Source organism: Asterias amurensis, chromosome 18 (genome assembly GCF_032118995.1).
Source record: "Asterias amurensis chromosome 18, ASM3211899v1".
Classification (NCBI taxonomy): Eukaryota; Metazoa; Echinodermata; class Asteroidea; order Forcipulatida; family Asteriidae; genus Asterias; species Asterias amurensis.
In genome coordinates, this window is record NC_092665.1 from 12,202,026 (window position 1) to 12,226,717 (window position 24,692).

The following is a 24,692-nucleotide window of genomic DNA, read 5'->3' on the forward strand; positions in this document are numbered from 1 at the left end:
ATACGCCAAATAGCCCAACCAGTACTATAAGAAATATACTTGAACATCAAGGTAAGATATCAATATGGTGTTATATGTTATAAGTTTCAGTTGAGTAAAAAAGAAAAGTTTCAAGAAATGAATGACAATGTTAAATTGGTATTAACAATACATTTAAGATAGGAATTTATGATTTCAAAGCTCTTTGAAATCAACTATAGTTTCTGCAAGTCAAATTTGTCCACAGGAAGTTTGTAACAATATTCCTTGATGCTGCAGTTGAAAGATGTCTTTTCTCCATACACTATTTAAAAACTCCCATGTATAAAAAATTACCCGGACTCCGGTCTGCAGGGGGCCTGACCCATTTCTTGGTCAGGTTGACCCCAATACTGGTTAAACATATAGGACCTGAACTCGAATTCTGCGTCAGGGTAATCCATTACTGGGTTATATGACACAGATTCCGGGTCATACTGACCTGGAAACGGTTCGGACCCAAAGTGACTCGGTGCAACATCTGGGCCCAATTTCATAGCGCTGCTAAGCACCAAAATTTGCTTAGCATGACATTTGTTCCTTGATAAAAACAGGAATGCCATCCAAATTTCCAGTCTATGTATGTTGCTTCTTACTGGTATTCAGCTGTTGTTTGCTAGTCCTGAAAATCACGTGGAAATTTGGTTGGCATTCCTGTTTTTATAAAGGGAGAAATTTCATGCTAAGCAAATTTGTGTGCTTAGCAGCGCTATGAAATTGGGCCCTGTTCGCTGGGAGATTTTGTCCCCCATTATGGGGAAATTAACATAGGCTGATAAAAGATGATTCAAAAGAGGGCGCTATCAGAAGAAGTCCGTACACACTCGCTGTTCGTGTCTTCGTTATAAAATCAATTATATTTGTATTCCCTTGTAAAGTGTTCTTATACAGCGATGGTTACCATACACTGCATTTATCCAGTGGGTTCATGTAGCTTGTCTTCGAGCAGTTGAACGCCTTGGCGAAGTCCTCGTTGTTTTGCATTGTCCCGATAACTCTATAGGAAGAAGAAACAATAAGTTGCATAAAGAGGGACATCATCACAGCACCAGACTGTTAAACATTGCACTTTGTTTCTGTTGAATATGCATGATGTATCCGTACGTCATGGCTAGTGACCCCTGACCTGTTGTCCAAACATGGCGACGTTCAGTAATTTGTGTCATCAAACTGAGTAAGTCCAACCAATGGGATACTTTTGGGACGCATGGTGGCAGCAGACTTACCAGGTAAAATCCATTGTTCTCGGTCATGTGCGCACGCTCAGAACTACGTAAACAATGGACATTTACCTGGTAAGTCTGCTGCCACCTAGCGTCCCAAAGTCTCTTATTACTACTCAGGCATGAGAATTTTCCTGTTTAAACAGGAATTCCTGTTTTTCCCCTTTCAAATTTGTGGTCTTCGAGTTCAGTGTGAATTTGATATAAAATTTGGGGGGGGGGGGGGTGAGTTGTAAGCCCTGGGTATACATGTACATTTGGATTTCGCTAATATCCCTCTTCTCTAATCAGAAAATGTAAGTTGACCTATTTTGCAGTAAAGAAACATGTGTGGAGACTTTGAAAAGTCTGCTGACAACAGTTCACTCGGTGCAGCACTGACGCCTGGGTCACCTAGCTAGCTTGCCCAAATTATGGACATTGCCCAAAATCCTGACACGCATGTTTAGCGTTCAATTTTTTTCGTACAAAATTGATTTCCTGTTTTTTCATCATCGCCCATTCCCATGCCTGACTACTACAAATTCTGGTTTATTTTGGATCGAGACAATGAAGAAAATCTTACGATGGGTACGTCTGTGGGTTGATTGATTTACATAGATGATAAAAAGGTGTTTTTCGTCATAACTTGATTCTGTCAGTCATTAAAATTTGAAAGCATAGAATTACAGAAAACCGTACCTGTAACGCCCAGGACTGTGGCGATTCCTGAGGAGGTATGACGTCACGCCTTCCGGTCGAAACACGCTGCACCATAACTTAACATTAAATCAAATAAAGATGGTTGTATTATAATCTAGCGTCAAGGATCTGTGCCTATAAAATTGCATTGCTGCTTCATCAGAAAATTGTGCTTCATATCTCTCTTTTTTTTCGGCTAAGCAAAAGTGAGCAGGACACCAGTCACATAAAATGGTAAATGTGGCAGGGTATTTTGGCTGGTAACAACATTTTGGAAAGCATATATTGGTCTGCTTAATATATCTGCCATCTGTTGTTAAATAGCTGCTATGAGCTCACAGCTCTTATATATTGGTATTATCTTTTCATACCTTTCTTGCAATTTCGATGACCAATTGAGCTCAAATTTTCATAGATTGGTGTTATTTTAAGCATATGCTGGGATACATCAATATTACGGATACCGGTCTTTGAAAACTATTACCAAAAGATACCCTAACTACACAATTGTATAACAAAAAAAGTAATCAGGTTTTATGACACGTATTCTTAGTTCAAACGAACTCTTTCTTTTGTTGCAGACAAAAGCATTGTTAGAAACGATAACCTTGAAATCATTGGAATATTTACTTGTCCAAATGAGAGGAAAAACATCTGATCTTGGTTGAAGTTCAGACCTGGTAGAAGCGGGTCATCCACTATGTTATCCTTGTATGACTGCAGGGGAAAAGGAAAATGTTTACACTTTGACGACATCCACTGTGACAAACTATGTGAATGTACAATGTCCAATATTAAAAAAAGACATTCGCTGTACAAATCTATATGAATGTCCAACGTCCAATATCGAAAAAGCAAAATAGGCATCCACTGTACAAACTTATATGAGTGTCCAATGTCCAATATCGAAAAAGCAAAATAGGCATCTACTGTACACACCTTTGTGAATGTCCAATGTACAACATCAAAAAAGCAATGTAGACATTCGCTGTACAAACCTATATGAATATCCAATGTACAATATCAAAAAGCAAAGTAGACATTCACTGTACAAACCTTTATGAATGTCCAATGTACAATGTCAAAAAAAGCAAAGCAGACATTCGCTGTACAAACCTATATGAATATCCAATGTCCAATATAGAAAATGCAAAGTAGACATTCACTGTACAAACCTTTATGAATATCCAATGTCCAATATAGAAAATGCAAAGTAGACATTCACTGTACAAACCCAAACGAATAGGTCATAGCCAATATCGAACTAAATTTGCTATAGGACATGGATGTTTATATTATAGGCGTCGTGCGGGTAAGGGTGTTTAAAATCTAAGTTCGCAACTCACAAGGGTAAATTCTTGGCAAGAAGCTACAAAGCAGGACACTAGGATGCAAATTTATGCCCCATGCAACTTTTGTGAGTGCCGCCCGAAGGTTTATAAATCATAAACCATAATCCAATATTTATAAAATATTCATTACCTTGTAAGCTTCTTTCAAGCCACCATTGTCTGCGATGTTTTCTCCTTGAGTTAGCTTTCCATTCAACTGTTAGCATAAAAAAACACATTAAAGTTCATGATTTTTTCTTAAAAACATCCATTGCCAAGACTGATCACAAATCGACCCCAAAAAAGGGTCACAGTGACGCAGTGACGAGTTTAAATCCCATCTTTGAAACACATTTCCGGGACACTGACCCAGAAATGGTCAACACTGATCCAAATCGACACCGAGAAGGTCACAGTGACACCGTGACGAGTTTAATTCCCATCTTTGAAACACATTTCCGGGACACTGACCCAGAAATGGTCAACACTGATCCAAATCGACCCCGAAAAGGTCACAGTGACGCAGTGACAAGTTTAAATCACATCTTTATAACTAATTTCAGAGTTAGCCTGAACATCTGACGTCACACTTCGAGGCTCGTGTACGCCAGAGTTCAGGGCCCAATTTCATAGAGCTGCTTAAGCAAAAATCTTTGCTTAAGCAAAAAATTCATTGCTTAGTAAAATCAGGTTACCGGCCAAGACTCCACTCAATTGTTATGCTAAGTAAACAACAGCTAAATACTAGTCATAAGCAATGTATATGGCATGACATTTTGGCCAGTAGCATGTGTAAAATAAGCGTGCTATTTTCGTGCTTAAGCAAATTTTTTGCTTAAGCAGCTCTATGAAATTGGCCCCTGATGTTAATTAATCCCACTTACATGATGACCTTTGTCCTCACCGTGCTCACAAGGCCTTCATGAGATGCGCTTATAAATCCGACGTACATGTTTATACATAACCCAATTTACCTGTCCTTATCATTGCGGATAAGGACCGGGGACCAGTCTATGTCAAGGTCAGCTTGACCCAGAAAAGGATCAGGCCAGCTGGGAGCTAGACTTGATTCAAGTCCCGTTCTCGTGCGAGAGGTCCCTTTTAGCTATTGTGGTCTCGAGAATGGGACTCACAGGGTCGTTTCTAAGTTCTGCACGTTGGGGAATGCAGAGCATCACAAAACAATAGTTTTCTGGCGATGGCACGGGGTTGGAACTTGAGTCAAGTCTAGTTGGAACCCAGAATCCGGGGTCAAATCTGACCGTTGTTTAATCAACGCACTCACAGTTTCATTGGTTTCAGGCATGACATAGTTGGAGTACTGATCCACCATACACTGGGTCACCACCTTTATAGCAATTTCCGGGTCAACCTAACCCACAAATGGTCAAGATCAACTGACTCGAATCTACCCAAATAGGGCTCACAGTGACGCAGTGACGAGTTAAAATCTCATCTTTTAAACCAATTTGCGGGTCAGCCTGACCTAGAAATGGGTCAAGCCATATTGACCCAGAAACCGGGTCAAATCTGACCCTTGTTTAATCAATGTACTCACAGTTTCATTGGTCTCAGGCATGACGTAGTTGGAGTACTGATCCACCATACACTGGGCTCGCTCCTTGAAATTGAAGACTGACTTTTCACTCCACCAGTCATTCAGGTTACCATCTTTATCGTACTGTCTCCCTATTATAAGTACGAAAGTAGAGCACAGATTTTTAACACATTTTACAACATTTATATAGCGCTTCATACATAGTTTTTAAGCCCTGTACACAAAAACAAAAGGAACAAATGTAACCAAGTGGCAGGTAACACAACAATAAAATACAGGATCCGGATAGGCCTGTAGTTGAAACTTTTGTTTATTTTTATATTCTACCAGTGGAAAACAACTTTTTTTAAACTATCCAAACCATCTCAAAGTGGTCTCAATAAATAAATGTACTTAAGTGTAGCCAAGCAAAACTACAATTCTGCAAAGAAAGAGCAATCATGAATTAATAAGTAATTTTCAATTTGGTTTTGAACATAATATTCACAGTCGGGGAATCAAGGACGATGATGGGGAGATTGTTCTAAAGTTTGGGGGCACAAACGGGGAAGGCTCGTTCACGGTAGCAAGTATATATGGTTACATGGACCAACAGTTAGTTGTGCGGCCCTGTTTTGGTGAAACGATGCAAGTCATTTTTTTGAAATATTTGAGATAAAGCCATTTCCCAGTAAAGTGAGGGCGCTCTTTCCGATTCTGAAAATCTTATCGTCAACCGATGAGTGGTTCAGAAGATACAAACTGTATGTTGACCTGTACAACTCAAAGTTTGTGACTTTAATTCACAAAAAAGATGTATGTCACACTTACACTTATTTTACAAACTAAAATTATGGTAAAATGGTGTATTTCTCTGACATACACCATTTTAGCAAATTAATCCATATCCCAAAGGCTTTTCAGTATACCATTGTTATGCATCAGTTTGACGAGATACACTTTCCTGTGAGTGTGCATTATTTCGGTGAAATGATGTATCTTTGAATAAACTGTCACAGTTTCTTCAATAATGTTCAAAAACTTATAATAAAATGTTTTTTTTTTGAGATACATCGTTTTACCAAAACAGGGCCGTGTGGATGATGAGTGGAGATTGAGGAAGTTTGAAGTCTGCGTGTGACGATTTATTTGATCTAGGATGAAGCTAGATTGTTAAAAACCCTGCAACGTTTAAACAATTCAACAACGTCAATAAGAAACCGTATTTATTATTTAAAAAAAAACATGGTCTGTGTGAAAAGGGATACAAGTTATTTCTTGAGTACATAAAAATGGAGTCCCACCTTTGTCATCAAATCCGTGGGTTATTTCATGTCCTATAACTACGCCAATACCACCGTAGTTGTAGTACCTGTAAAAGAAAACCACAGCAAAGAGTCGTAATGTTTAATTATATTTAAGAAAAAAAAACACACCAATAACAACAATCAAACAAACAGCAAACACCCCATAAAACAAGCAAACAATATGCAGCTAATGCATACAGCTTGGGGTTGTACACAGTGAGTTAAGAAAGTGTAATAAGTTTGAGAAAGATTTAGGATTTGAGGCATTGCATGGTGAGGAATCTTTATATTTTAGGTTTGCGGTAACACCATGTGTGTATCGACTTACCAAGTAGAGTTTGTTCTCGAGAACTGTCTTTCTTTATTCTACTACCGCGGAGTAGATTTATTGGATGTTTGGGAGAAGTTTAAAAACATTTCTGATGAACATAGGGGGTAATACTGTTGTAAAGCACATTGACCTATATAGCAGCTAGGAGAGCGTATGATTATAAGAACCAAATTGTCATTATTATCATCAGATTTATAGCCGTTTGAAAGAATGAGATTTTGTGAAGTTTAGAAAAGGTAACATTGTCACTACTCTTACAGAGGTAGGTCATGGTGGTAGAAGGGCGGCTGTAAAATACCAGCTGTAAACACTGAAAAGAAAAACAAAAACAAAAACGAAAATAGTGGTTAACTTGATGATGTTCAATTTCTGGCTATTTGAATTTGAAATTGTTCCGTTGTTTCAAATTGGGTTAATTCTTGCCGAACTCGTAAATTTACATCAAAGCACCAAGTACAGGATTAACAATATTGACAAGGAAAAATATATTTATATTAGCACTGTGAAATCAAAGTTCATAACAGCACAAGTTGAGAAACTACAATATTCAAGTCCTCACTCTTCCCCTTCAACATAACTAAGTTACTTTTATGATGGAGTGTTTATTGAAACTAGAAACCTCAAATTGTCCTTTTTCGTGCAAAAAAGTCAGAGAAAGTGCATCCCTGCAGTACAATGATGTAACATGCGTTTCACATCAAAAAGGTAGCTTCCCGTTCTTGACCCCAATATAAGCTACTTACAAATGCGATTCTTTGATGAGCTGTAATATGCGTTTACATCAGTAGGTGCTGCTGTCCATCTGTAAGAACAATACAGGTTGGACACTTTATGACACTAGGTGGCAGCAGACAAAAATCTGCTTTTCGTAAACATTTTTTTTCTATTCAATAATTATTTTGAGAAAAATAATGTACATCATCGGAAAAGTGTCGACAAGGCCGTCCCCACTGCACGCATCCTTTGACCTCAGCGAGAGAGGACGCTGTTTGACACAAGGGATCCATGTTACACAGGGTGAGTCAGCAAGAAGTTGACTGGAGTTTGTGATTTTTTTTCGAAACACACAAATGAAACTCAAAAGTTCAGTAAAACATGTATTTAACATGCACTCTCTCCTGAAATAAATTGATCATTCCTCTAAGAGGAGTTATGTATATTCTAATAAAGGTACTAATTTTGCACGCTGTCCATGGAAAACAAATGAATAACCTTTTTATACCCTGTGCTACTTACTAAGATGTTTAGATTCAGTCTAGCATTAACATTCCATGGACCGCTACAAACATGAGTGCTTTCAGTAAAACAGGCATAACTTCACTTAGAACCGATCAATTTGTTTTTTTAGGAAAGAATGTTTTTATATGCTTCTATGGAGTTTAGAGTGTCAGTTGTTGTTTTGTTTTTAAATCATAAATCATGGTAATTTTTTTTTACTCATCCTGTATACCACAATTTGGTTTGTGCTAGTGCGGATACTTACGCCGTTTTATCCACTAGACTCCGCAGGCGTGCAGAGCGCTGCCCCATGCTCCATTGGCGCCATATCAATGAATTGGTGAAGTAGCTATCGCTCACAAAGTCAAGCTGGGATTAAGAAATGGAAGATAGCGTTAACATCTTCCCGCAAATAGTTAAACAAAACAAAAAAACATAGTGCTACACAGCAACAAAACATAAAATTAACTACAAACATCTAGTTTGTTACATAAAACAATAGAATCTTTTAAGTATTGTATCTGATACAAGTTGTACATGTGTTAGTGCTTCATTTATAGCAGCCTTAATAATTCAAATTTTGGGTGCGTTCGTTTAGCTTCCCTGGGTCGACCCCGGTGTGGTTTTTTTCCAGGACGAACGTGGGTAATTATCTGCACACGTTCGTCCTGGGAAAAAACGCCACACACCGGGGTCGACCCAGGGAAGCTAAACGAACGCACCCATAGATTAGCAATACTTACTCCGTTGTAGTATTCATCCAGTTTGGTATCATCTATTATCCAGTCAGGGTACCCGACTTCGACCCGCATGCTGTCAGCCTGGTTGATGAAATTAGAATTAAAGGGGTTTGTATTAACAAGTGAGCTGCTGAACATCCTCTCTGAAATTGGTAATACTTGTTAATTTATGTAGCAAGAAAAGAATCAGCAGCAAAGTAAGTCTACACTCTCTATGATAGCATTTTCGGTGTCCGTTAATTTTGACGATTGGTAGTTATTATTATTATCTCGCAACTTAAACCACTAACTAAGCTCAAATTTTTACAGGTTTGTTATTTTATGCACATGCTGAGATACACCAAGTGAGAAGAATGGTCTTTGACAATTGCCAATAGTGTCCAGTGTCTTTAAGTGGTGTCAAAGTTTGTAAAATGAAAACTCATGGGTACTTCACTCATACAGTGTACCCTTTTCCCCTTGAAAGTTATCCGTGAATTTCTCTCTCACCTTCTCTGCTGCTACTTTCTTGTCGGCTTCTTGCAGCCAGTCATTCGTCTCCAGCATCTCCTTGAACGCAGTCTTTAAATTTCCAACTATCTTTAAAGTCTGAAAAAAAGGTTTTTCACTTCGTTCGTTTAATTTGACTGAGCACATACAAATATCCTCCCGAACGTCTTTATATTGTCCATAGCACACTTTTGTTTCCAGCTAAATAAAACGTCACCCCTATTTAATGGGAGACTTTTGGACGCTAGGTGGCAGCAGACTTACCAGGTAAATTTCCATCGTTTACGTATAGTTCTGAGCGTGCGCACATGACTGAGAACAATGGATTTTACCTGTTAAGTCTGCTGCCACCAGGCCGTCCCAAAAGTCTCCCATTGTGTTGTTGTTCTGGTAAGTCTTTCTTGATTATATTCGAACGATCTCCTACACTTCAACGGCACTCAACAGGATTTGGATGTGGGGTTACTTGGTACCCTCCAATTGTGAGTAAATGCTGTATTTTAACTTGCTAACATGTGGAGCCAACGTCCTGCGGGATATGGTGCAAGACTTGATTGATTAAACATGTAGGGTACCAAAGCTGAGCTGTCTTTCGGGCAGTGGACTCAAGTTCTGTGTTTTACAGATTAGGTTCAAATCCTGGTTCTTTGAGTCGCAACACTTGTATCATTGAGCAAGTCAATTTCTGTCCACAAGTAAGAGCTGAGAGTGACGTGTCCAGGGGCAGTGGAAATATTCTCGATCGCTTAATGCATATGATACCAGATATATTCACTGGCCTGCTGAGCAATATCGGCTCAAAACAGACTTTATTTGTTTTCGTTTTGTTAATACTATTGTAACATAAAAGGTGACACTTAGCCAACAGAGAGCATACACCAGGCACAGATCGGAGCTGTGTCTGACACAAGTGTTTCTGGCACATATGAACATCAAAGCACTGCGTTCTCCTTAGTAGATTTCTGTGCATAGTCTGTTACAAAACATACCTTTTCCTTTGCATCTCCCGGAAAGTATTCCTCAACATACATCCTGCCTGTTGCGAACCTGAGATAGTTGTTGGCCTCCTCCACGCATCTTTCCCACCGAGCAGCGGATGCAGAAGTTCCTTCAACGACGTTGATGTACTTCTGCCCGATGTCAACGAACGTCTTACCAAGTTCAAACACGGAGTCATCTACAAGGCGCCATATCATGTAGTTCATCACCACTCTATAACGATGGGCGACATGTAGAGTTGTAATGGATAGAAGGTTCATTTGTGATACATATTTCCCTGTTTTGCTTTTAGAACAAGACACCTGTGGTCTTTAATTTCAAAATTTTTCCTCGAAATCAGATTGAGTATAATTTATTCCCATCGTTCAGCAACACTCTAAAACACGTGAGAAGAGTCGTACATAATCCGGGTCCCGTAATGAGTGAACAGTCTCCGAGTCTCGAAATGACCCACAAATTATTCAAAACGGTCACAGAATCAGAGTTAAAATCCATTTTTTCAAAGCAAAAACCCGGGTCAGCCTGACCGGGAAATGGGTCAGGCTCCCTTGGACCCGGAATCCTGGTCAATTTTGACCCGGAAGTTCGTTGAAGCCCCTACCTGGAATTTTGTCTTGAGAGCCACATCGTGACCTCTGACATGAAGCTCGGAACTTTGTTAACGATTCGCTCCGTTAAGGGAATTGGTTTGACACTGTCTGGTAGTAGTGCGTTATAAAATATAACCCAATCAATCTGCAAAGAATAATATCAGCACATCAAAATAAGTAAACTTCCAAATAAGTCATTTTAAGATGGTGAACACATTCATATCACACTATTGGGTTTGGGTAATCTTGCCTATTAGTATTACACTCAAACCAAACAGTGCACTCCTATAGTGTCCACCATACCTCAAACATGGCTAATTTATGCCATTTAAGTACCTAGTATTTTGGAAGATGAAATTAATTCTTAACATCTAGTTAAAAAACACACCTTTATAAACAGCCTGTGACATTCTTCAGATCCGGTTGTAAAGTGAAAACATAAAAATATAAAAAATTGTTGATGTTTTTCAAGGATTTTCTGGACGTCCATATATGGGGTTATTTTGATTGTAACAATGGAAATAAGCAACACAGTAATTTATTATGGCCCTTTCTTGACTTGACAGCACTTCACGTGGAAATATTTATGTCTGGTATGAACTTTAAAATCAGTGAGCTTTCATAGTGCACATAATCAACCAGTTTGCTCTTTCAATACACATCAAGTATCTTGTGTACCTGTGGGTATGTGACAGTTAGATTATGGAGGGTGTAGATGTTGTAGAGAGCCGCGCTGTCCCTCCGGTCAGAGGAAGAAATGGTCATCTATCATCAGAAAATAGAAATGAAACATACATGCAGTTGGTTAAGTGAATAATGCTGTTTCAAAATACAAGACGGTTTAAAAACCTTTAAAGGCACAGGACACGTTTTGTAATTTAAAGTCACCTGGAAATAGAATTTTTTTTCCTTTCAAACATATGAGTATATGCTAACGAACAATAAAACATTTTTTTAAGAAATTGTTTGTCACGATTTATATGTTTAAAAAATATATAAAGTTGTTTGGGGGGCTGACTCCGCCTACCCCTTTTGTGACGTCGATCGAGGCAGACTTTGCCTGCAATGCGTATAGTAAACATACGTGCAAAGTACATGTACGTCCAAGTCGTGAGTTGGTACATTTCAAAAAGTGTTTTTCTGCCTGGTCGACATTTGCAATTGTGTTTACTCTACGCATTACAGGCAAAGTCTGCCTAGATTGACGTCACGAACAGCGCCCTCTCGGGTCGGGGTCTACTCTTAAATTTGTAAATAACATAAGAACTGATTTTTTAAAACCTTAGTTAACTGTTTATTCACATTCCACTCATCAAAACACATATACTAGTGACAAAAGCTTTATTTTGAAAAAATACCACTTCCAGGTGACTTTAAGAAACCAATATTATCATTTGGTGTTTCCCAGCATAGAAATAAAAATAACAAACCTGTGATTGTATTGGCCCAATTAGTCATCAAGAGAACAATGAACCCTTGTTGCATTACTTTGTGTGCTTTCAGATGCAAAAAAAAAAAGACTTCAGGTAAAGTCTTTTATTATTCGAGTAAGAATTTACCTCTTTTTAATTTATTGCCCAGTGGCTCTTCTCATATTAAAACGTAAAAACATTATTAACACATACAAGACAGTTAAGTTATTTTTTTTTAAAGCTTAAGTTGTAGAATAATTTGTAGCCGGTTGTTTTGTTTGCTTAATGAAACCAAATATGAGTTTATACTTACATTTGCCAAAGCCGTTTCTAATTCCATGACTTCTTCCATGGAAGCTCTGGCAGTGACTTCATCCACACCAAGCTGAACGACAACATCGACCATGTACTGCACGTAGGCGGCTCGATCCTTTAAATCAAGTGATAGAATACACAATTAATATCATACATGCCATGACTTGCGCCAGTACCCAAAATGCATGATACGACTTAGCGAGAAATTCTGACTCTACAGCCCATATATTGCATATAACTCTTAAAGTTTTAGTTTTAATTTGTTTGTTTTTTTTCCTGGAGGGGGAATTTTATTTCAGTTTCTTCATTGAACAAAGCTACACAAAATACTGGTAAAACCAACTACTTATAGAACGATACGAAAACAGAATTGGCTGATGGCAAAAGCAGGAAGTTTGATTATGCAAGGCATTTAGTTAGTTCAAAGCAATACAAAAGGTCCCCTTTTGGTATTGAACTTGTCTAAGGTGTTATTCTTAACAAAGATAATTGTTTTTCTATAACAAAATAAATAATGATTTTGTTTGAAATTCACTATAGTCGATTGTAACTAGTGACAGCTGCAGATAATTTTGTTCCTAGTTTCAATTAATGAGGGCGAGTTTCAGTCTGAAACTTTAAGAGAGTGACGTTTTCTTTAGGGCGTAAGCAAAGAGCAGACTTATCATTACAAAATTAGGGAGGGGTGCGGATCTCATGCCACAGACCAATCATACAGTTTCCCGCTTTGACGAACGATGACAGGGAACAATTTCCATGGGCAAAACAACAACCGGTTGGTCTATATGCCGTTATCATGGTGCGACCATTTTGATTTGTCTCCAATCCAAATCACTGTAACCAACACCCAAGGCTGGAAGAAAAAATAGCCTGGTTTCCATTTGTTCATGTATATTAGCATTTCTAACTGTTATTGGATACAGGGAACATTACCAGTATACCATAACAACCCCAATAGACTGTGCAAGTCTCGCGCACATTTGAACTTCCGGGACCATTGTGGTCCCAACCTTATGGAGTTTTACGTTGGGGAGATTTTGTTTCGTCCATTACTTTAGTTTAATATAGTTTATGACCATAAAAATGACATATGTTGTTAAAAATGTAATACTAATTAACAACATATATAAAAGTAAAAATAAAGTCAACATAATAACGAAGAAAAACCGCTATTTAAACTTGACCTCAGGTCAGGTTATTTGTAAAAAATTAAGAATTTGTGCCCATCTCTGATCACGAAACTTACGCAGACGCTTGTTTTGGCCGCGCGGGGTGGAAAGCCTTTTCATTGGTCGCTTAGGCGTCGGCTTCCTCTTTAAAATGTGTCACGCGTTTATCTAACGCCCAATTGCGACCATCGTGCGTCCGCGTATAAACCAGCTTTCAGTAGTTTCACATTCGGGCGTAGATTTACAAATGGGGTTTCAAAACATTTAAGATCAAACAAACATCATTGTCCCAGAGTTTTACTTTTGTCTTTATACAGACTTTAACCGATAATTGTGTATTAGTTTAAAAAGCTAAAACTAATTTAAACAAGCTCTAATGGGTATTTTTGTTGTTCAGATTCGGCATTAAGAAAAAATTAAAGCAAAGATTTGATTCATAAAAAAATTAAGTTCTTCAGTTGTCGTGTTTTCTCGCTCCGGTGCGCGCGAGACTTGCACAGTCTATATAACAGCTCTTATACAACTAATCTTATCTTCAAGTACGCGCTACTCCTACAATCAGATTCGCACAATGGAGTAGTGATAAAAACCTATAATGCACGGCTAATATCACTACCATGCGTCTTGTGTGTTCTATGTTACGCGCCAAATTTGCTTGAAGATAAATACGTTATCCCACGCGCGCTCGTGGAAATACGGAAAATACAGCGCGTCTGCGTCCCATATCCAACTCGGCCTTCGGCCTCGTTGGATATGGGACGCAGAAGCGCTATATTTTTCCGTATTCCACTCGCGCTTGTGTGATAACTTATAATGTTGAATTTAGCATCATGTTGTCTTGAGCAGGGTCATGAAGAACTGTTAGTATTACCGTTGTCTTTTATAGAGTAGCTAGCTTACCTCATTATGTTTGTCTTTAAGGTAGTAATCTCTGCTGCCCATACCGAGGCCTGGTTGGTCAAGCTGTACGAGAGATTAAAGTGCATTAAAATCATATGAATAAAGAGTTTTCTCAATTTTTTTTTATTAATATAAACCACAAGGGAAACTGACAGAGTACGTTAATCCGGAGGTCGTTGGTTCGCATCCCACTTTAGTCAATTCTTTGTTCAACCCCCCAAAACAATTTTTTTTTGGTACAAACACCTGCACAACGTAGCCAGATGAGTTTTTGCTATCACTGCTGACCCACGACGAGATTATGGCATCGATATTGTACTGACTAACAAGACGGGCCAAGAACGTCTCAAATTGGTAGGTCGACTTGTCCCAGTTTCCGCCAGGGTTGGTTCCAAGCACTGGCCAGCCTCCCAAAGCAGTCAAGAGATCCACCAGGGGCTTGGTGCCAGCTTTCTCAATGGCAGCTGTCGAGAAAAAGAGAAAACAAGGAAAGGTCTAAGAAGTTGCATGTCGTGGCCGAGTAAATAAGAACACCGGACTCGAACTTGGATGTTTCCGATCAGCAGAGTGTGGGTTCAAGTCCTGGTCGTGACACTTGTGTCCCCGAGCAAGACACTTAACCATGATTTAAGCGCACTGGACTCGAGCTCTGGTGTTCTGCAGAGTGTTGGTTCGAGTTCGAGTTCCGGTTATGATGCCTGCGTCCGTTAGCAAGACACTTAACCGTTATTGCTGCGTCTTTCGGATGGGACGTAAAGCCGTTGGTCCCGTGTGTTGTGTAATGTACGTTAAATAACCCAGTGCACTTATTGCCGGTAATCCTGGTTTGATTGGCTGCATATTATTGCTTCACAACACCTTGTACACTCGGTGCTATGTAAAGGATTTGGATTCATACTTCTAAACGTAGCTCCGAAATACATTGTAGTAGGCAAACACTGAATGTTGTAGCGCTTTGAGCGTCAGTGAGCGTCAGTGAGCGTCAGTGAGCGTCACTGAGCGTCACTGAGCGTCACTGAGCGTCACTGAGCGTCACTGGATGAGCGTCACTGAGCGACGGATAATGCGCGATGGGCTAATAAATAGTCCAATGTTTAGAAGTAGTTGGAGTATTACATGAAATAGAGATATAGAAAAGTAACAAAATTATATAAGGAATATATAGATCCATCCGGGCTCGGTGCCTGCCTTCTCAGTTTCATCAATAAAGAAAGGTACAAAACAAAGGAATGATCTGTGAAGAAGAATGTCATATGTATCTGTTGATGAAAAAGCTTGTGAATAATAATTCCGTGTCGGCCTACATTCAATTCAATTCAGCTCAAATCAATGAAAAGGGAGAGTAACATACAAACTAAGTAATATTATTTAAGTAAAAGAAAGTCAATAACCATGTCAAGAAAATGAAATACAAAAATATATAGATACGGAGCAAACCGTAATGGGGTTATTTACAGAAGCTAGAATGGCTTGTTTTGAAATTATATTGCCATACCTTCATCGAGGCACGACTTGTAGTAGTTACGTACACTGACGAGAGATCTGGGTTCATCGCGACTGGTATCTCTCTCGAACAACTCTAAACAAACAAAACAACAACAAAACAATTTAGTTCTCGAAGTTTCTTGATACAAGTTAGTGCGGGAATAACCGCAGGAATTACACAAAATAATGCAGAAAGGGTTGCAACTAATAACGGGCTCCCGAGAAACATGTTTATTGGGGGGGGGGGGGGGGGCAGAACCTACCATAGGCTGTCAGCAAGACATCAGAACCCAATTTCATAGAGCTGCTAAGCACACAAATTAATTTGCTAAGTGTGAAATTTCTTCCTATATTCAACTCATCTTTTATGGTCCAGTAATCCATCCTTTCATACTAAACATCCGTTATCCTCACCACGTTACCCCTTATACTCCAATTGGTTTATATAACCACCAATTGTTTCTGAAATAGAAACTGTAATTCCCTATAACTTTCCCGCTTTTTCTGCTTTCCCCTCTCTTTTTCGATAAATTAATATGTATTTTTTGTATACTTGTTTTATGCCTCTGAAGAAGGTCCGGTTTGGATCGAAAGCTAAGGCCACCTACCCTACTCGTCATAGATTCAACCCCATCTTCTCTTACCTCTACACCTGTTTGTAACTTGTTCCGTGATGTCAGTATAAGAGAAGTAGTTTGATTTGTCTTCGGGTATTATAGCCTTTTTTACCCAGCCGCCGCATGCGTACTCGAAGAAGTTGTCACACGGATCCACGTCCGTGTTCATGCTGTCCAGGTACACTGCAGCTAAAAATAGAAACCAGTATATTTGTTGAGTGTTTGAGAAAAAAAAACAAGCAAAATGTTAAATGTCTACAAATTCTCTGAGGGAAGAAAGAGAAATAACTAGACATGGTGTTTGTTCATGCTGTCCAGGTAAACTGCAGCTAAAATAGAAACCAGTATATTTGTTGAGTGCCTGAGAAATAAACAAGAAAAATGCTATAAGTTGTCGACAGAGAATTTCTTTGAGTGAAGAAAGAGTATGAGACTAGACTGGGTGTTTTGTGAACTGAAACATCCAGCTGAAACGTTCACAATCATGTGAATATTATTCTATCTGTCGTTGTAACTTTCTTTATAATTTGACATACAAAACAGTACTACTCTGATAAAAAAAAACCCAATATAGCCCGAAGTCAACTTGCAGAAGTCAACTTGCCACGAATATTGCTGACTCGACAATCATTTATCTCACGAGCCTAAAATAAGTTTGGCTATCGTGTGGTTCCATTCCTTCCATATTATATTCCCATGTCCCTCCACTCCAAACTTAGATAATATTTAGTTATATAGGGCTATTACATGCCCAAGTCCTTCTGAATCTTTTACTGTAGCTTTCAGATAATTATACAGACCGAGATTTGAGACTGAAGAGTGAAAAGGAGTGGACACCTTCGGTAATTGGCAAAGACCAGCATTCTCACATGGTGTATTCAAACAATGCATACAATAACAAACCTGTCACAGTTTGGGCTAACTTGGTCATCGAATTTGCTAGAGAATAAATGAAAGAAAAAACACCCTTGTTGCATTCCTTTACGTCCTTTCAGATGCACTATTACCAGCTTTAGCTGAAGAATTGTATTATTTGAGTGAGAAATTACCTCTTTCTCAACAACAACGTTGCTTAGAGGGAGCCGTTTCTCACAATGTTTTATACAACCAACAGCTCCCCATTGCTCGTTTACGTTTGTATACTGACACTTATTTTGAGTATTTACCAATGGTGTCTGGTGCCTTCAATAACAGCCAGTATGCATTCGTGTGAAATGGGCTTCTTTGCATTGAGGCATGCAGTATACAGCGATGACTGTTTATGTTTTCTTTATTGTAAAGAAAACAGATATTTAAAGTCGATTCACCCGTGCGTGTTAAATTATTTTCGGTCGGTCTGTGTGAACAGAAATTGTATTGTTTTGTTTATTTTCTTATAGGGTCATCTGTTCATTCTCATTATCTAGTGAAAGACTTTGGACAATTGTAATTAAGATAGGCGCCTCTCAGTAAAGTTGTTATTCCAAATGGAATTCTTGTTCAGAACTTTACTATTGCCTAATTTCAGTTCATATGTTTAATATTGGGTTTTGGTCATAATATTTTAAGTTCATAACGACTAAGTGTATGTAATTCAAAGTTGTACATGTAATTATATTGTTCTGGTTTGACATGATACATTGCGGATGCGTATTGCTGCAACGTGATAACAAATCTCTCGTATCGTATACGTTCACGATAACTCATCGTGTACCGTACATTACTGAGTGATGAGATTTCACAACAAACACTATGAGCCAAACATGTTTATTAGAAGGAATTTAAACGCACTGGACACTATTGGTAATTGTCAAAGACCATTCTTCTCACTTGCTGTATTTCAACATATGCATAAAATAACAAACCTTTGAAAATTTGACCTCAATTGGTCATCGAACTTGCGAGATAATAATGAAACAAAAAACACCCTTGTCACACGAAGTTGTGTGCTTTCAGAGGCTTTATGTCGAGACCTCAAGTTCTAAATCTGAGGTATCGAAATCAAATTCGTGGAAAATTACTTCTTACTCGAAAAGTACTCAACTTCAGAGGGAGCCATTTCTCACAATGTTTTATACTATCAACCTCTCCCCATTACTCGTTAACAAGTAAGGTTTTATGCTAAAAATTATTTTGAGTAGTTACCAATAGTGTCCACTGCCTTCGAGAAGGAATTTAAACAAAAATTAATATTAGATTCGATTTTACTATACACAGACAGCTTTAATTGGTATTTACCTGATTTGATACATTGCTGTGATACACATAGTTCCTTGATGCTTGAATTTGTCGCACTGTCGACGGGAGGCTTCTGGTTAAATTTCACCACGAACACGACTGTCAAATCCGAAAATGGAAAAAATGTACTTATAAACTCTTACACTCTTAAAAGAACACCTCCGGATCAACACTTATCCATATTCCAGGTCTCGTAGGATGACTGCCATATTTAAAGCCCAAAATATTGCTTAAACTAGTTTCTGCTGAGCAGATATGAGCATGATACCAGTGACAGATTGAACATGTAATATGGTAGTTCGGGTGGTATCCATATTCTGGTTAGCATAATTTAGTTGTGCTTTAGCTTCTCGTTGTGCTTTAGCAGATCTGCGAAATTGGGCCCTGCTGTGGACTTATGTAAGTCCACGTGTTTTAAAACCCCGCCTTATGTGGACCGTGAATATCTCTTTCGAGAAGTTGGCCTATTTGGTTCTCAAAAGAACCGTTGGTTAACAACCCAACGTTTCTATCAGTATGTCTGATGGTCTTCACTTCAGGGCAATCATATTCTTCAACACGTGTGTAGGTCCACAGTGTTTAAAAACCCCGCCTAAATGTGGACCTCTTTTTTGTTTTCATGATTGTCCACACCTGTAGCCGATTTCACGAAACGCTGGCATTAATCCCATCTCGAGATAGGACGAGTAAGGATTAATTTTAAGATTAACATGGTACAGCGCAAGGTTTGGACTCGTCCTAAGTCCTAAGTCCTAAGATTAATCCTAAGTAAGAAAGAGTTTGGTGAAATCGATGGCAGGTCCACATATAAAAATGCTCATCAACAGAGAGTATAACTATTAGAGTTCAGAAACTTACCCGCAGTAGCAAAGAATACAATACATAGCACTGCTAGTATACAGATTACAGCAGTTAGGATGGCAATTCTTCGTCCTGGTTTCTTGGTTGTTGTGTATGCGTTATCATCCATCATTAAATCAGCCGTGGAGCGCCTAGCCTTTACCGGGTGGACTCCGTTAAAATCCATGGCTAACAAACGGTGCTTGTAGCAATTTCACTCGCTAAAGTAGTAGTACCTCTCTCGAGTGAAAGAATCAAGTGTGAGAGATGTTTTAACAACTTTACATACATCGAGCCGGGCTTTCAAATTTATGGCGTCACGCACTTGCAACCAACCAAGCTCCTTACTCGTCCCCCCTAATGTTAGACTTGTGGACAAGTCGTTAATGGTCTGCCGCGATGAGATAGTCGAGTCATGAGGGTGTAATGATTCAGGTGTCCGCGATCGTGTACTGCTTTTGCGAGATCACTGCTCTCGCGCGAAGCTGCTGGCTGCCTACTATATATACTGTTATTTATGAGACTGCACAGCGCGAGAGCAGTCTCGCGGGGGCCAGCAGTCTCGCGAAAATGCCGCCAGTGTCGCGAGAATCGTGGAGAGAGTCAGAACACTATCACCGCGACAGACATTTAACGACTTGTCCACAAGTCTACTCTAAATGTTTGTAGGCGAACTCTTCACGTACCAAGCTATTTTAGTCACTGTTGATACAGTCTACGAAAACCTTGTACCCATGGGAGTTTGCTTGGTATGATGTGAGCTATTCAATTAATATCGGTCGGCGCCTGAGTCAAGGCGTTCTGCTCCGCAAAAGGTTCCAGACTTTTTTGTTTCCCCACACCTGTCATAAGAGGCGGGTCACATCGAATACGATTGAACAATGGAAGGAAAACAGAGAACTGAAAGTCAATTGATCGCTTCATTTCATGTTGATATTATGTATCATCAAGTCATAGCTGTTATGTTTTTATAGTGACACGATTGTTGAAGTATGGGGAGTTCACTGATTGTTACGAAATATTGACTTCTACTGATTGGCATTTTACCTTTCATGTGAATGCGTTATGACTATGACTGTGTTGCCATAACCAAGAGCCGTAGAGCTTCTTAAGACCAATCTAATGTCCAAAATGAACCATTTGGTTACGTTTTGCTGTATCCATGTGCCATTGAACTTTTAACTCAAATACAGTACTCTGCTTTGAGGAGGGTTAAGGGCCTTCAGGTAATTTATGCAGTATATACGATGCTTCATGGTGCATTCAGCAGGGGGAGGGGGGGGGGTCAATTCACCTGACGTCATCACTACAGCAATTCATGTTGCGTAATTTCGGGAGTCAGTTTGTTCGTGTAAATCACCGTTACTACTTCCTTTGAACATTTCGACTGGGTTACCCAGCCCTGAACCTCTGCATAAGTTTTATTGTGTGCAAGAAGTGGGGAGCTAGTATTTTTGTCAATTTTCTGTTTTGTTTCCCCTGTAAATATAGGTTTTTGCATTTGATGTGAAAAATTTTCAGCGAAAACAGAGTAATGACTTCAAAATTCGCTTCGCATTCGAGCTTTGTAATGTTTTTGAAGGGGTCACCTATGACTCATCACCAAAGTCATCAAATAACACGTGATACACGCTTCACTTATTTAAATTAGTTTCCAATTTATTAATATCTAAACGAACTATAACTAAACCTACTTTAATTTTGTTTTTGTTATTTAAATCGTTAAAAAGTACTGTTTTGAAACACATCCCATTACTATCGGTATTATCCCCTATTACTGGTATTATGGACTGATATAAAATCATACAAACATAACACAGATAGAGCTTAAGTGTTTTTGATTAACCGTGCGCACCGCTTTGAATTAAGACCCATCATTTGTTTACAAAATATGTCTACCTGTTTTGTGTCGCCAACCTTGGGTAGTTCACCACTCTTACCAAAATATTTAAACTGTTTGCTGTGAACTTTTGATGTGTTTGGATGGAAATTATTCATCCGTAATTTTGCCATGACGGTCGGCTACACGTTTGTCAACTACTGGGTAGAAAAAAAATGCGACTGTGAATGACAGTTTGATAAAATCCTTACAACTATTCTGCCTTTTCATTGGTTTAGAGCGCGTCACGTGATATGTCTTAGTTTTAGTCGACAGCGGCCGTGTGATAGTGCACCGTTTGTCGTGTGATAGTCCGACGACTATCACACGGCGTGCAGTACCCAGGCGTCTTGTTACCTACCTCGAACCCAATCCGTTGTGCATATATCATGTGTATCTGAAACGCGCGTACGAACGTTACGTGCACGAAGATGATAAAATTAATAATCTGTTTCGGTGTTATAAAACAATTGACTGACTCGCAAAATGCCCAGTGCTGTACCTTTTTTGTTTTAAATTATGAAATTACCTTATGTACAACGGTTATAGTAATAATATGAATAAAATGTATTCACAAGTACAAAGTCACATACCAAGAAATACGTGTTTTTAACCTGACGATAAACATTGAAAATTAGAACTGTACACGTTTAAAGTACTACATCTTAAGGTAATGGTGTAATTTTTGTTGTAATTATATTTCAATTTTATATATTTTTTTATTGATTCCGTAATTAATATTTTGACACATCTAACCGTCTGATCAAAACAAATACATAACCATACCCCTGAAATGTTCCTTTAAAGGGTATAGTGTTTATATTTATGGTATCGTATCCGACCCATACCTGCCGTTAAAGGACTCTGGTTCTCTTTGTAACACAAAACACAACATCCACAGATTTACATTTAACTTACACGGTTTGAAGATGATGGTAGAAAGCTTCCCTTAAAATATAACTTACCGAGGTGCTGTAGTTTTTGAGAAATGAGTAATACAAGTCACGGAAATAATGTTCGTCTCTGTAAGATGAACATTGTTTTAACATGTTAAAAAAAACATTAACCAGTTATAGTAAAATACCCTAACTGGTAAATACGTTTTACATGCTAAAACTCACACGAAAATTATTTTCGTGACATTGTTTTTCTAATTTTTCTCAAAAACCACAGCAACCAATCAAGTAATATTTTAAGGGAAGCTTTCTACTATCATTAACTTCAAACTGAGTAAGTTTAACGAAAATCTGTGAACATTGCATTTTGTGTTTAATACAAAAGTGCGTAGCCCCTTTAAGCGTTTCAAGATAATAAGTTCGTAAACACATAATTTAGGTGTGCATCATTACTCCACAAATAGGTCTGAGTGTATACATAGGTAGAGTCTGTAAATATTTTAGTATAACAGTATTCAATTGGCGCTTGAATACCGAGGATACCATTTGGGACATGACCATGGTAAAGGGGAAGGACGTCAATGTTGTTTTAAGTTTGTATTGATTTAAAGGGACTGGGTACTTTTTCAAAATGTCCACCGATTTACATTAAACTTACAGGGATTAAAGATAATGATAGTGGAAAGCTTCCCTTCAAATATTACTAAGTAAGGTTGTGTAGTTTTTGAGAAATGAGTAAAACAAGTCACAAAATAGTTTTGGTCTCATGAGACCAAAACTATTTTAGCATGTAAAATCCCCTTAACCAGTTATGATATTATACCAAAACCATAGCATAACTGGTTTTAACCAGTTATGCAATGAAACGTATTAAAATACGTTTTGACATGCTAAAACTGAGACGAAAATTATGATTTTTACTCATTTCTCAAAAACTACAGCACCTCAGTAAGTAAAATTTCAAGGGAAGCTTTCTACTATCATAATCTTCAAACTGTGTAAGTTTAATGTAAATCTGTTGACATTGTAGCCTTGATCAAGGCGCTACAGCCAGCCGCGATCTGCAAAATCCCAGTCCCCATCACTGAATTCCGCCAGCGCACCCACATACATAACACAGAGCATAATAATACGTGTACGCGTATGTACACATACGTACTGTACATGTACATGTACCATCAGTATAGGGTACACTAACGCTACTTGGGAACTTGTTTGAGCCACGTGTATGAGGTTGAAAATACAAAGACACGACCGTTCTCACGACTACGCTATACTGTTCTCGCTGTACAATGTATGGTAATGTACATTGTGTATGCACTGCATGCGTGTGCCGCGAACTGGGCCGGGGAACAGTACGTCAACAGCCTTGATCAAGGCTATTGACATTGTGGCTTTTGTTAGGAAAAAGTACACATACCCTTTAAAGGGACTGGGTACTTTTTGTAGGACACAAAGCTCACTGTCCACAGAATTACATTAAACACACGGTTTGAAGATAATGATAGTAGAAAGCTTCCCTTAAAATATTACTTACCGAGGTGCTGTAGTTTTTTGAGAAATGAGTAAAACAAGTCACGAAAATAATTTTCGTTTCTTTCTTGCATGTAAAACGTATTTTCGTGACATTTGGTTTAAATTCTATGGTCTGAAGCTTAACCTATTTCGCTCTAGCATTAAAAGACAAAAAGATAACAAACCTGTCATCACAATTTTGACCAAAATGACCAGAGCAGTATTAAATTAACCACTGTTTCTAATTAACACAACAAAGAGGTTTATAATTGCTGAGGTTTTTCGGTCTTAATTAAATTATCAATAATTTAAGAAAAAACCCAGCAGTGATATAGGCCTGAATTAACACCAGTATGTAGGAACTTAAACCATCACAAACCTTTTCGGAAAAGAAGGGAATTTTGTTCTACTCCCAAACGATGATTTTTCATTCATGGATTGTTTCAGGTGTTTTCATTTTTATACTCTGCTACAACGTCTATAAAATATTGTTTTAATTAAAGCTACTGCCCATAGTTTTCTCCAGATTTATATAAAAACATTTATATAAGAAGTACAATGAGTATAAACTGTCTTGGAGTGACTATACCGGCTACCACACGTTACATTTCTTGGTCGGGTTCATGTAGCTGGTTTGCTTGGGGCAGTTGAACGCCTTGGCAAAGTCTTCATTGTTTTGCATTGGCCCGATAACTCTGCATAGAGAAAGAGAGAGTGTAAAAATAGTAGAATATAAACCAAGACAAGTTCTCAAAAGAACATCTACCCAGCAAACACACATGTAGTCCCAGCCGTTAGAAAGCAGGGCAGTTCTTTTCAGAACTGAGAAGTCTCCCGAATTCGAAAATCTACTCCGCGGTAGTAGAATATAAAGCAAGACAAGTTCTCAAAATAACATAATCTACCTTTGCAAGTAGATACACACATGGTAGTGACGTAACGTTCCACTAGTGTTCATAGGTTTTGGAGGTACGTCGGCCGGT

The 24,692-nt window shown here is 38.5% G+C and overlaps 2 protein-coding genes across 5 annotated transcripts in view; both read right to left on the reverse strand.

Annotated features, from left to right (window-relative positions):
- Positions 1–72: 72 nt before the first annotated feature.
- Positions 73–19,606, reverse strand: LOC139951011 (neprilysin-1-like). Its single transcript, XM_071949833.1, has 21 exons — positions 19,438–19,606; positions 18,580–18,678; positions 16,390–16,551; positions 15,756–15,839; positions 14,507–14,724; positions 14,261–14,323; positions 12,190–12,306; positions 11,143–11,229; positions 10,476–10,609; positions 9,865–10,087; positions 8,876–8,974; positions 8,390–8,467; positions 7,912–8,015; positions 7,172–7,230; positions 6,687–6,738; positions 6,095–6,162; positions 4,812–4,942; positions 3,405–3,470; positions 2,553–2,639; positions 1,923–1,999; positions 73–1,015 (listed from the first exon to the last, which is right to left on the reverse strand). The coding sequence occupies exons 1-21, from the start codon at positions 19,604–19,606 to the stop codon at positions 916–918; spliced, it is 2,277 nt and encodes a 758-aa protein (XP_071805934.1). The 3' UTR covers positions 73–915.
- A 4,553-nt stretch (positions 19,607–24,159) lies between these two features.
- LOC139950635 (neprilysin-1-like) overlaps positions 24,160–24,692 on the reverse strand; it is a 46,121-nt gene continuing 45,588 nt past the window's right edge. For all 4 annotated transcript variants that reach the window (XM_071949413.1, XM_071949412.1, XM_071949415.1 and 1 more), the window contains exon 22: positions 24,160–24,404. In XM_071949413.1, coding sequence (XP_071805514.1) covers positions 24,302–24,404 — 103 coding nt within the window. In that variant the 3' untranslated portion in view covers positions 24,160–24,301. The remainder of the gene's footprint in view (positions 24,405–24,692) is intronic.

Coding starts and splice junctions, on each gene's coding strand:
- LOC139951011 (XM_071949833.1), bottom strand. CDS start 19,606: ATGGATTTTAACGGAGTCCACCCGGTAAAGGCTAGGCGCTCCACGGCT. Junction 11,230..12,189: donor TAGAAACGGCTTTGGCAAAT/GTAAGTATAAAC, acceptor TTCTGATGATAG/ATGACCATTTCTTCCTCTGA. Junction 3,471..4,811: donor TGCCTGAGACCAATGAAACT/GTGAGTACATTG, acceptor TTATGCTAACAG/TTGAATGGAAAGCTAACTCA.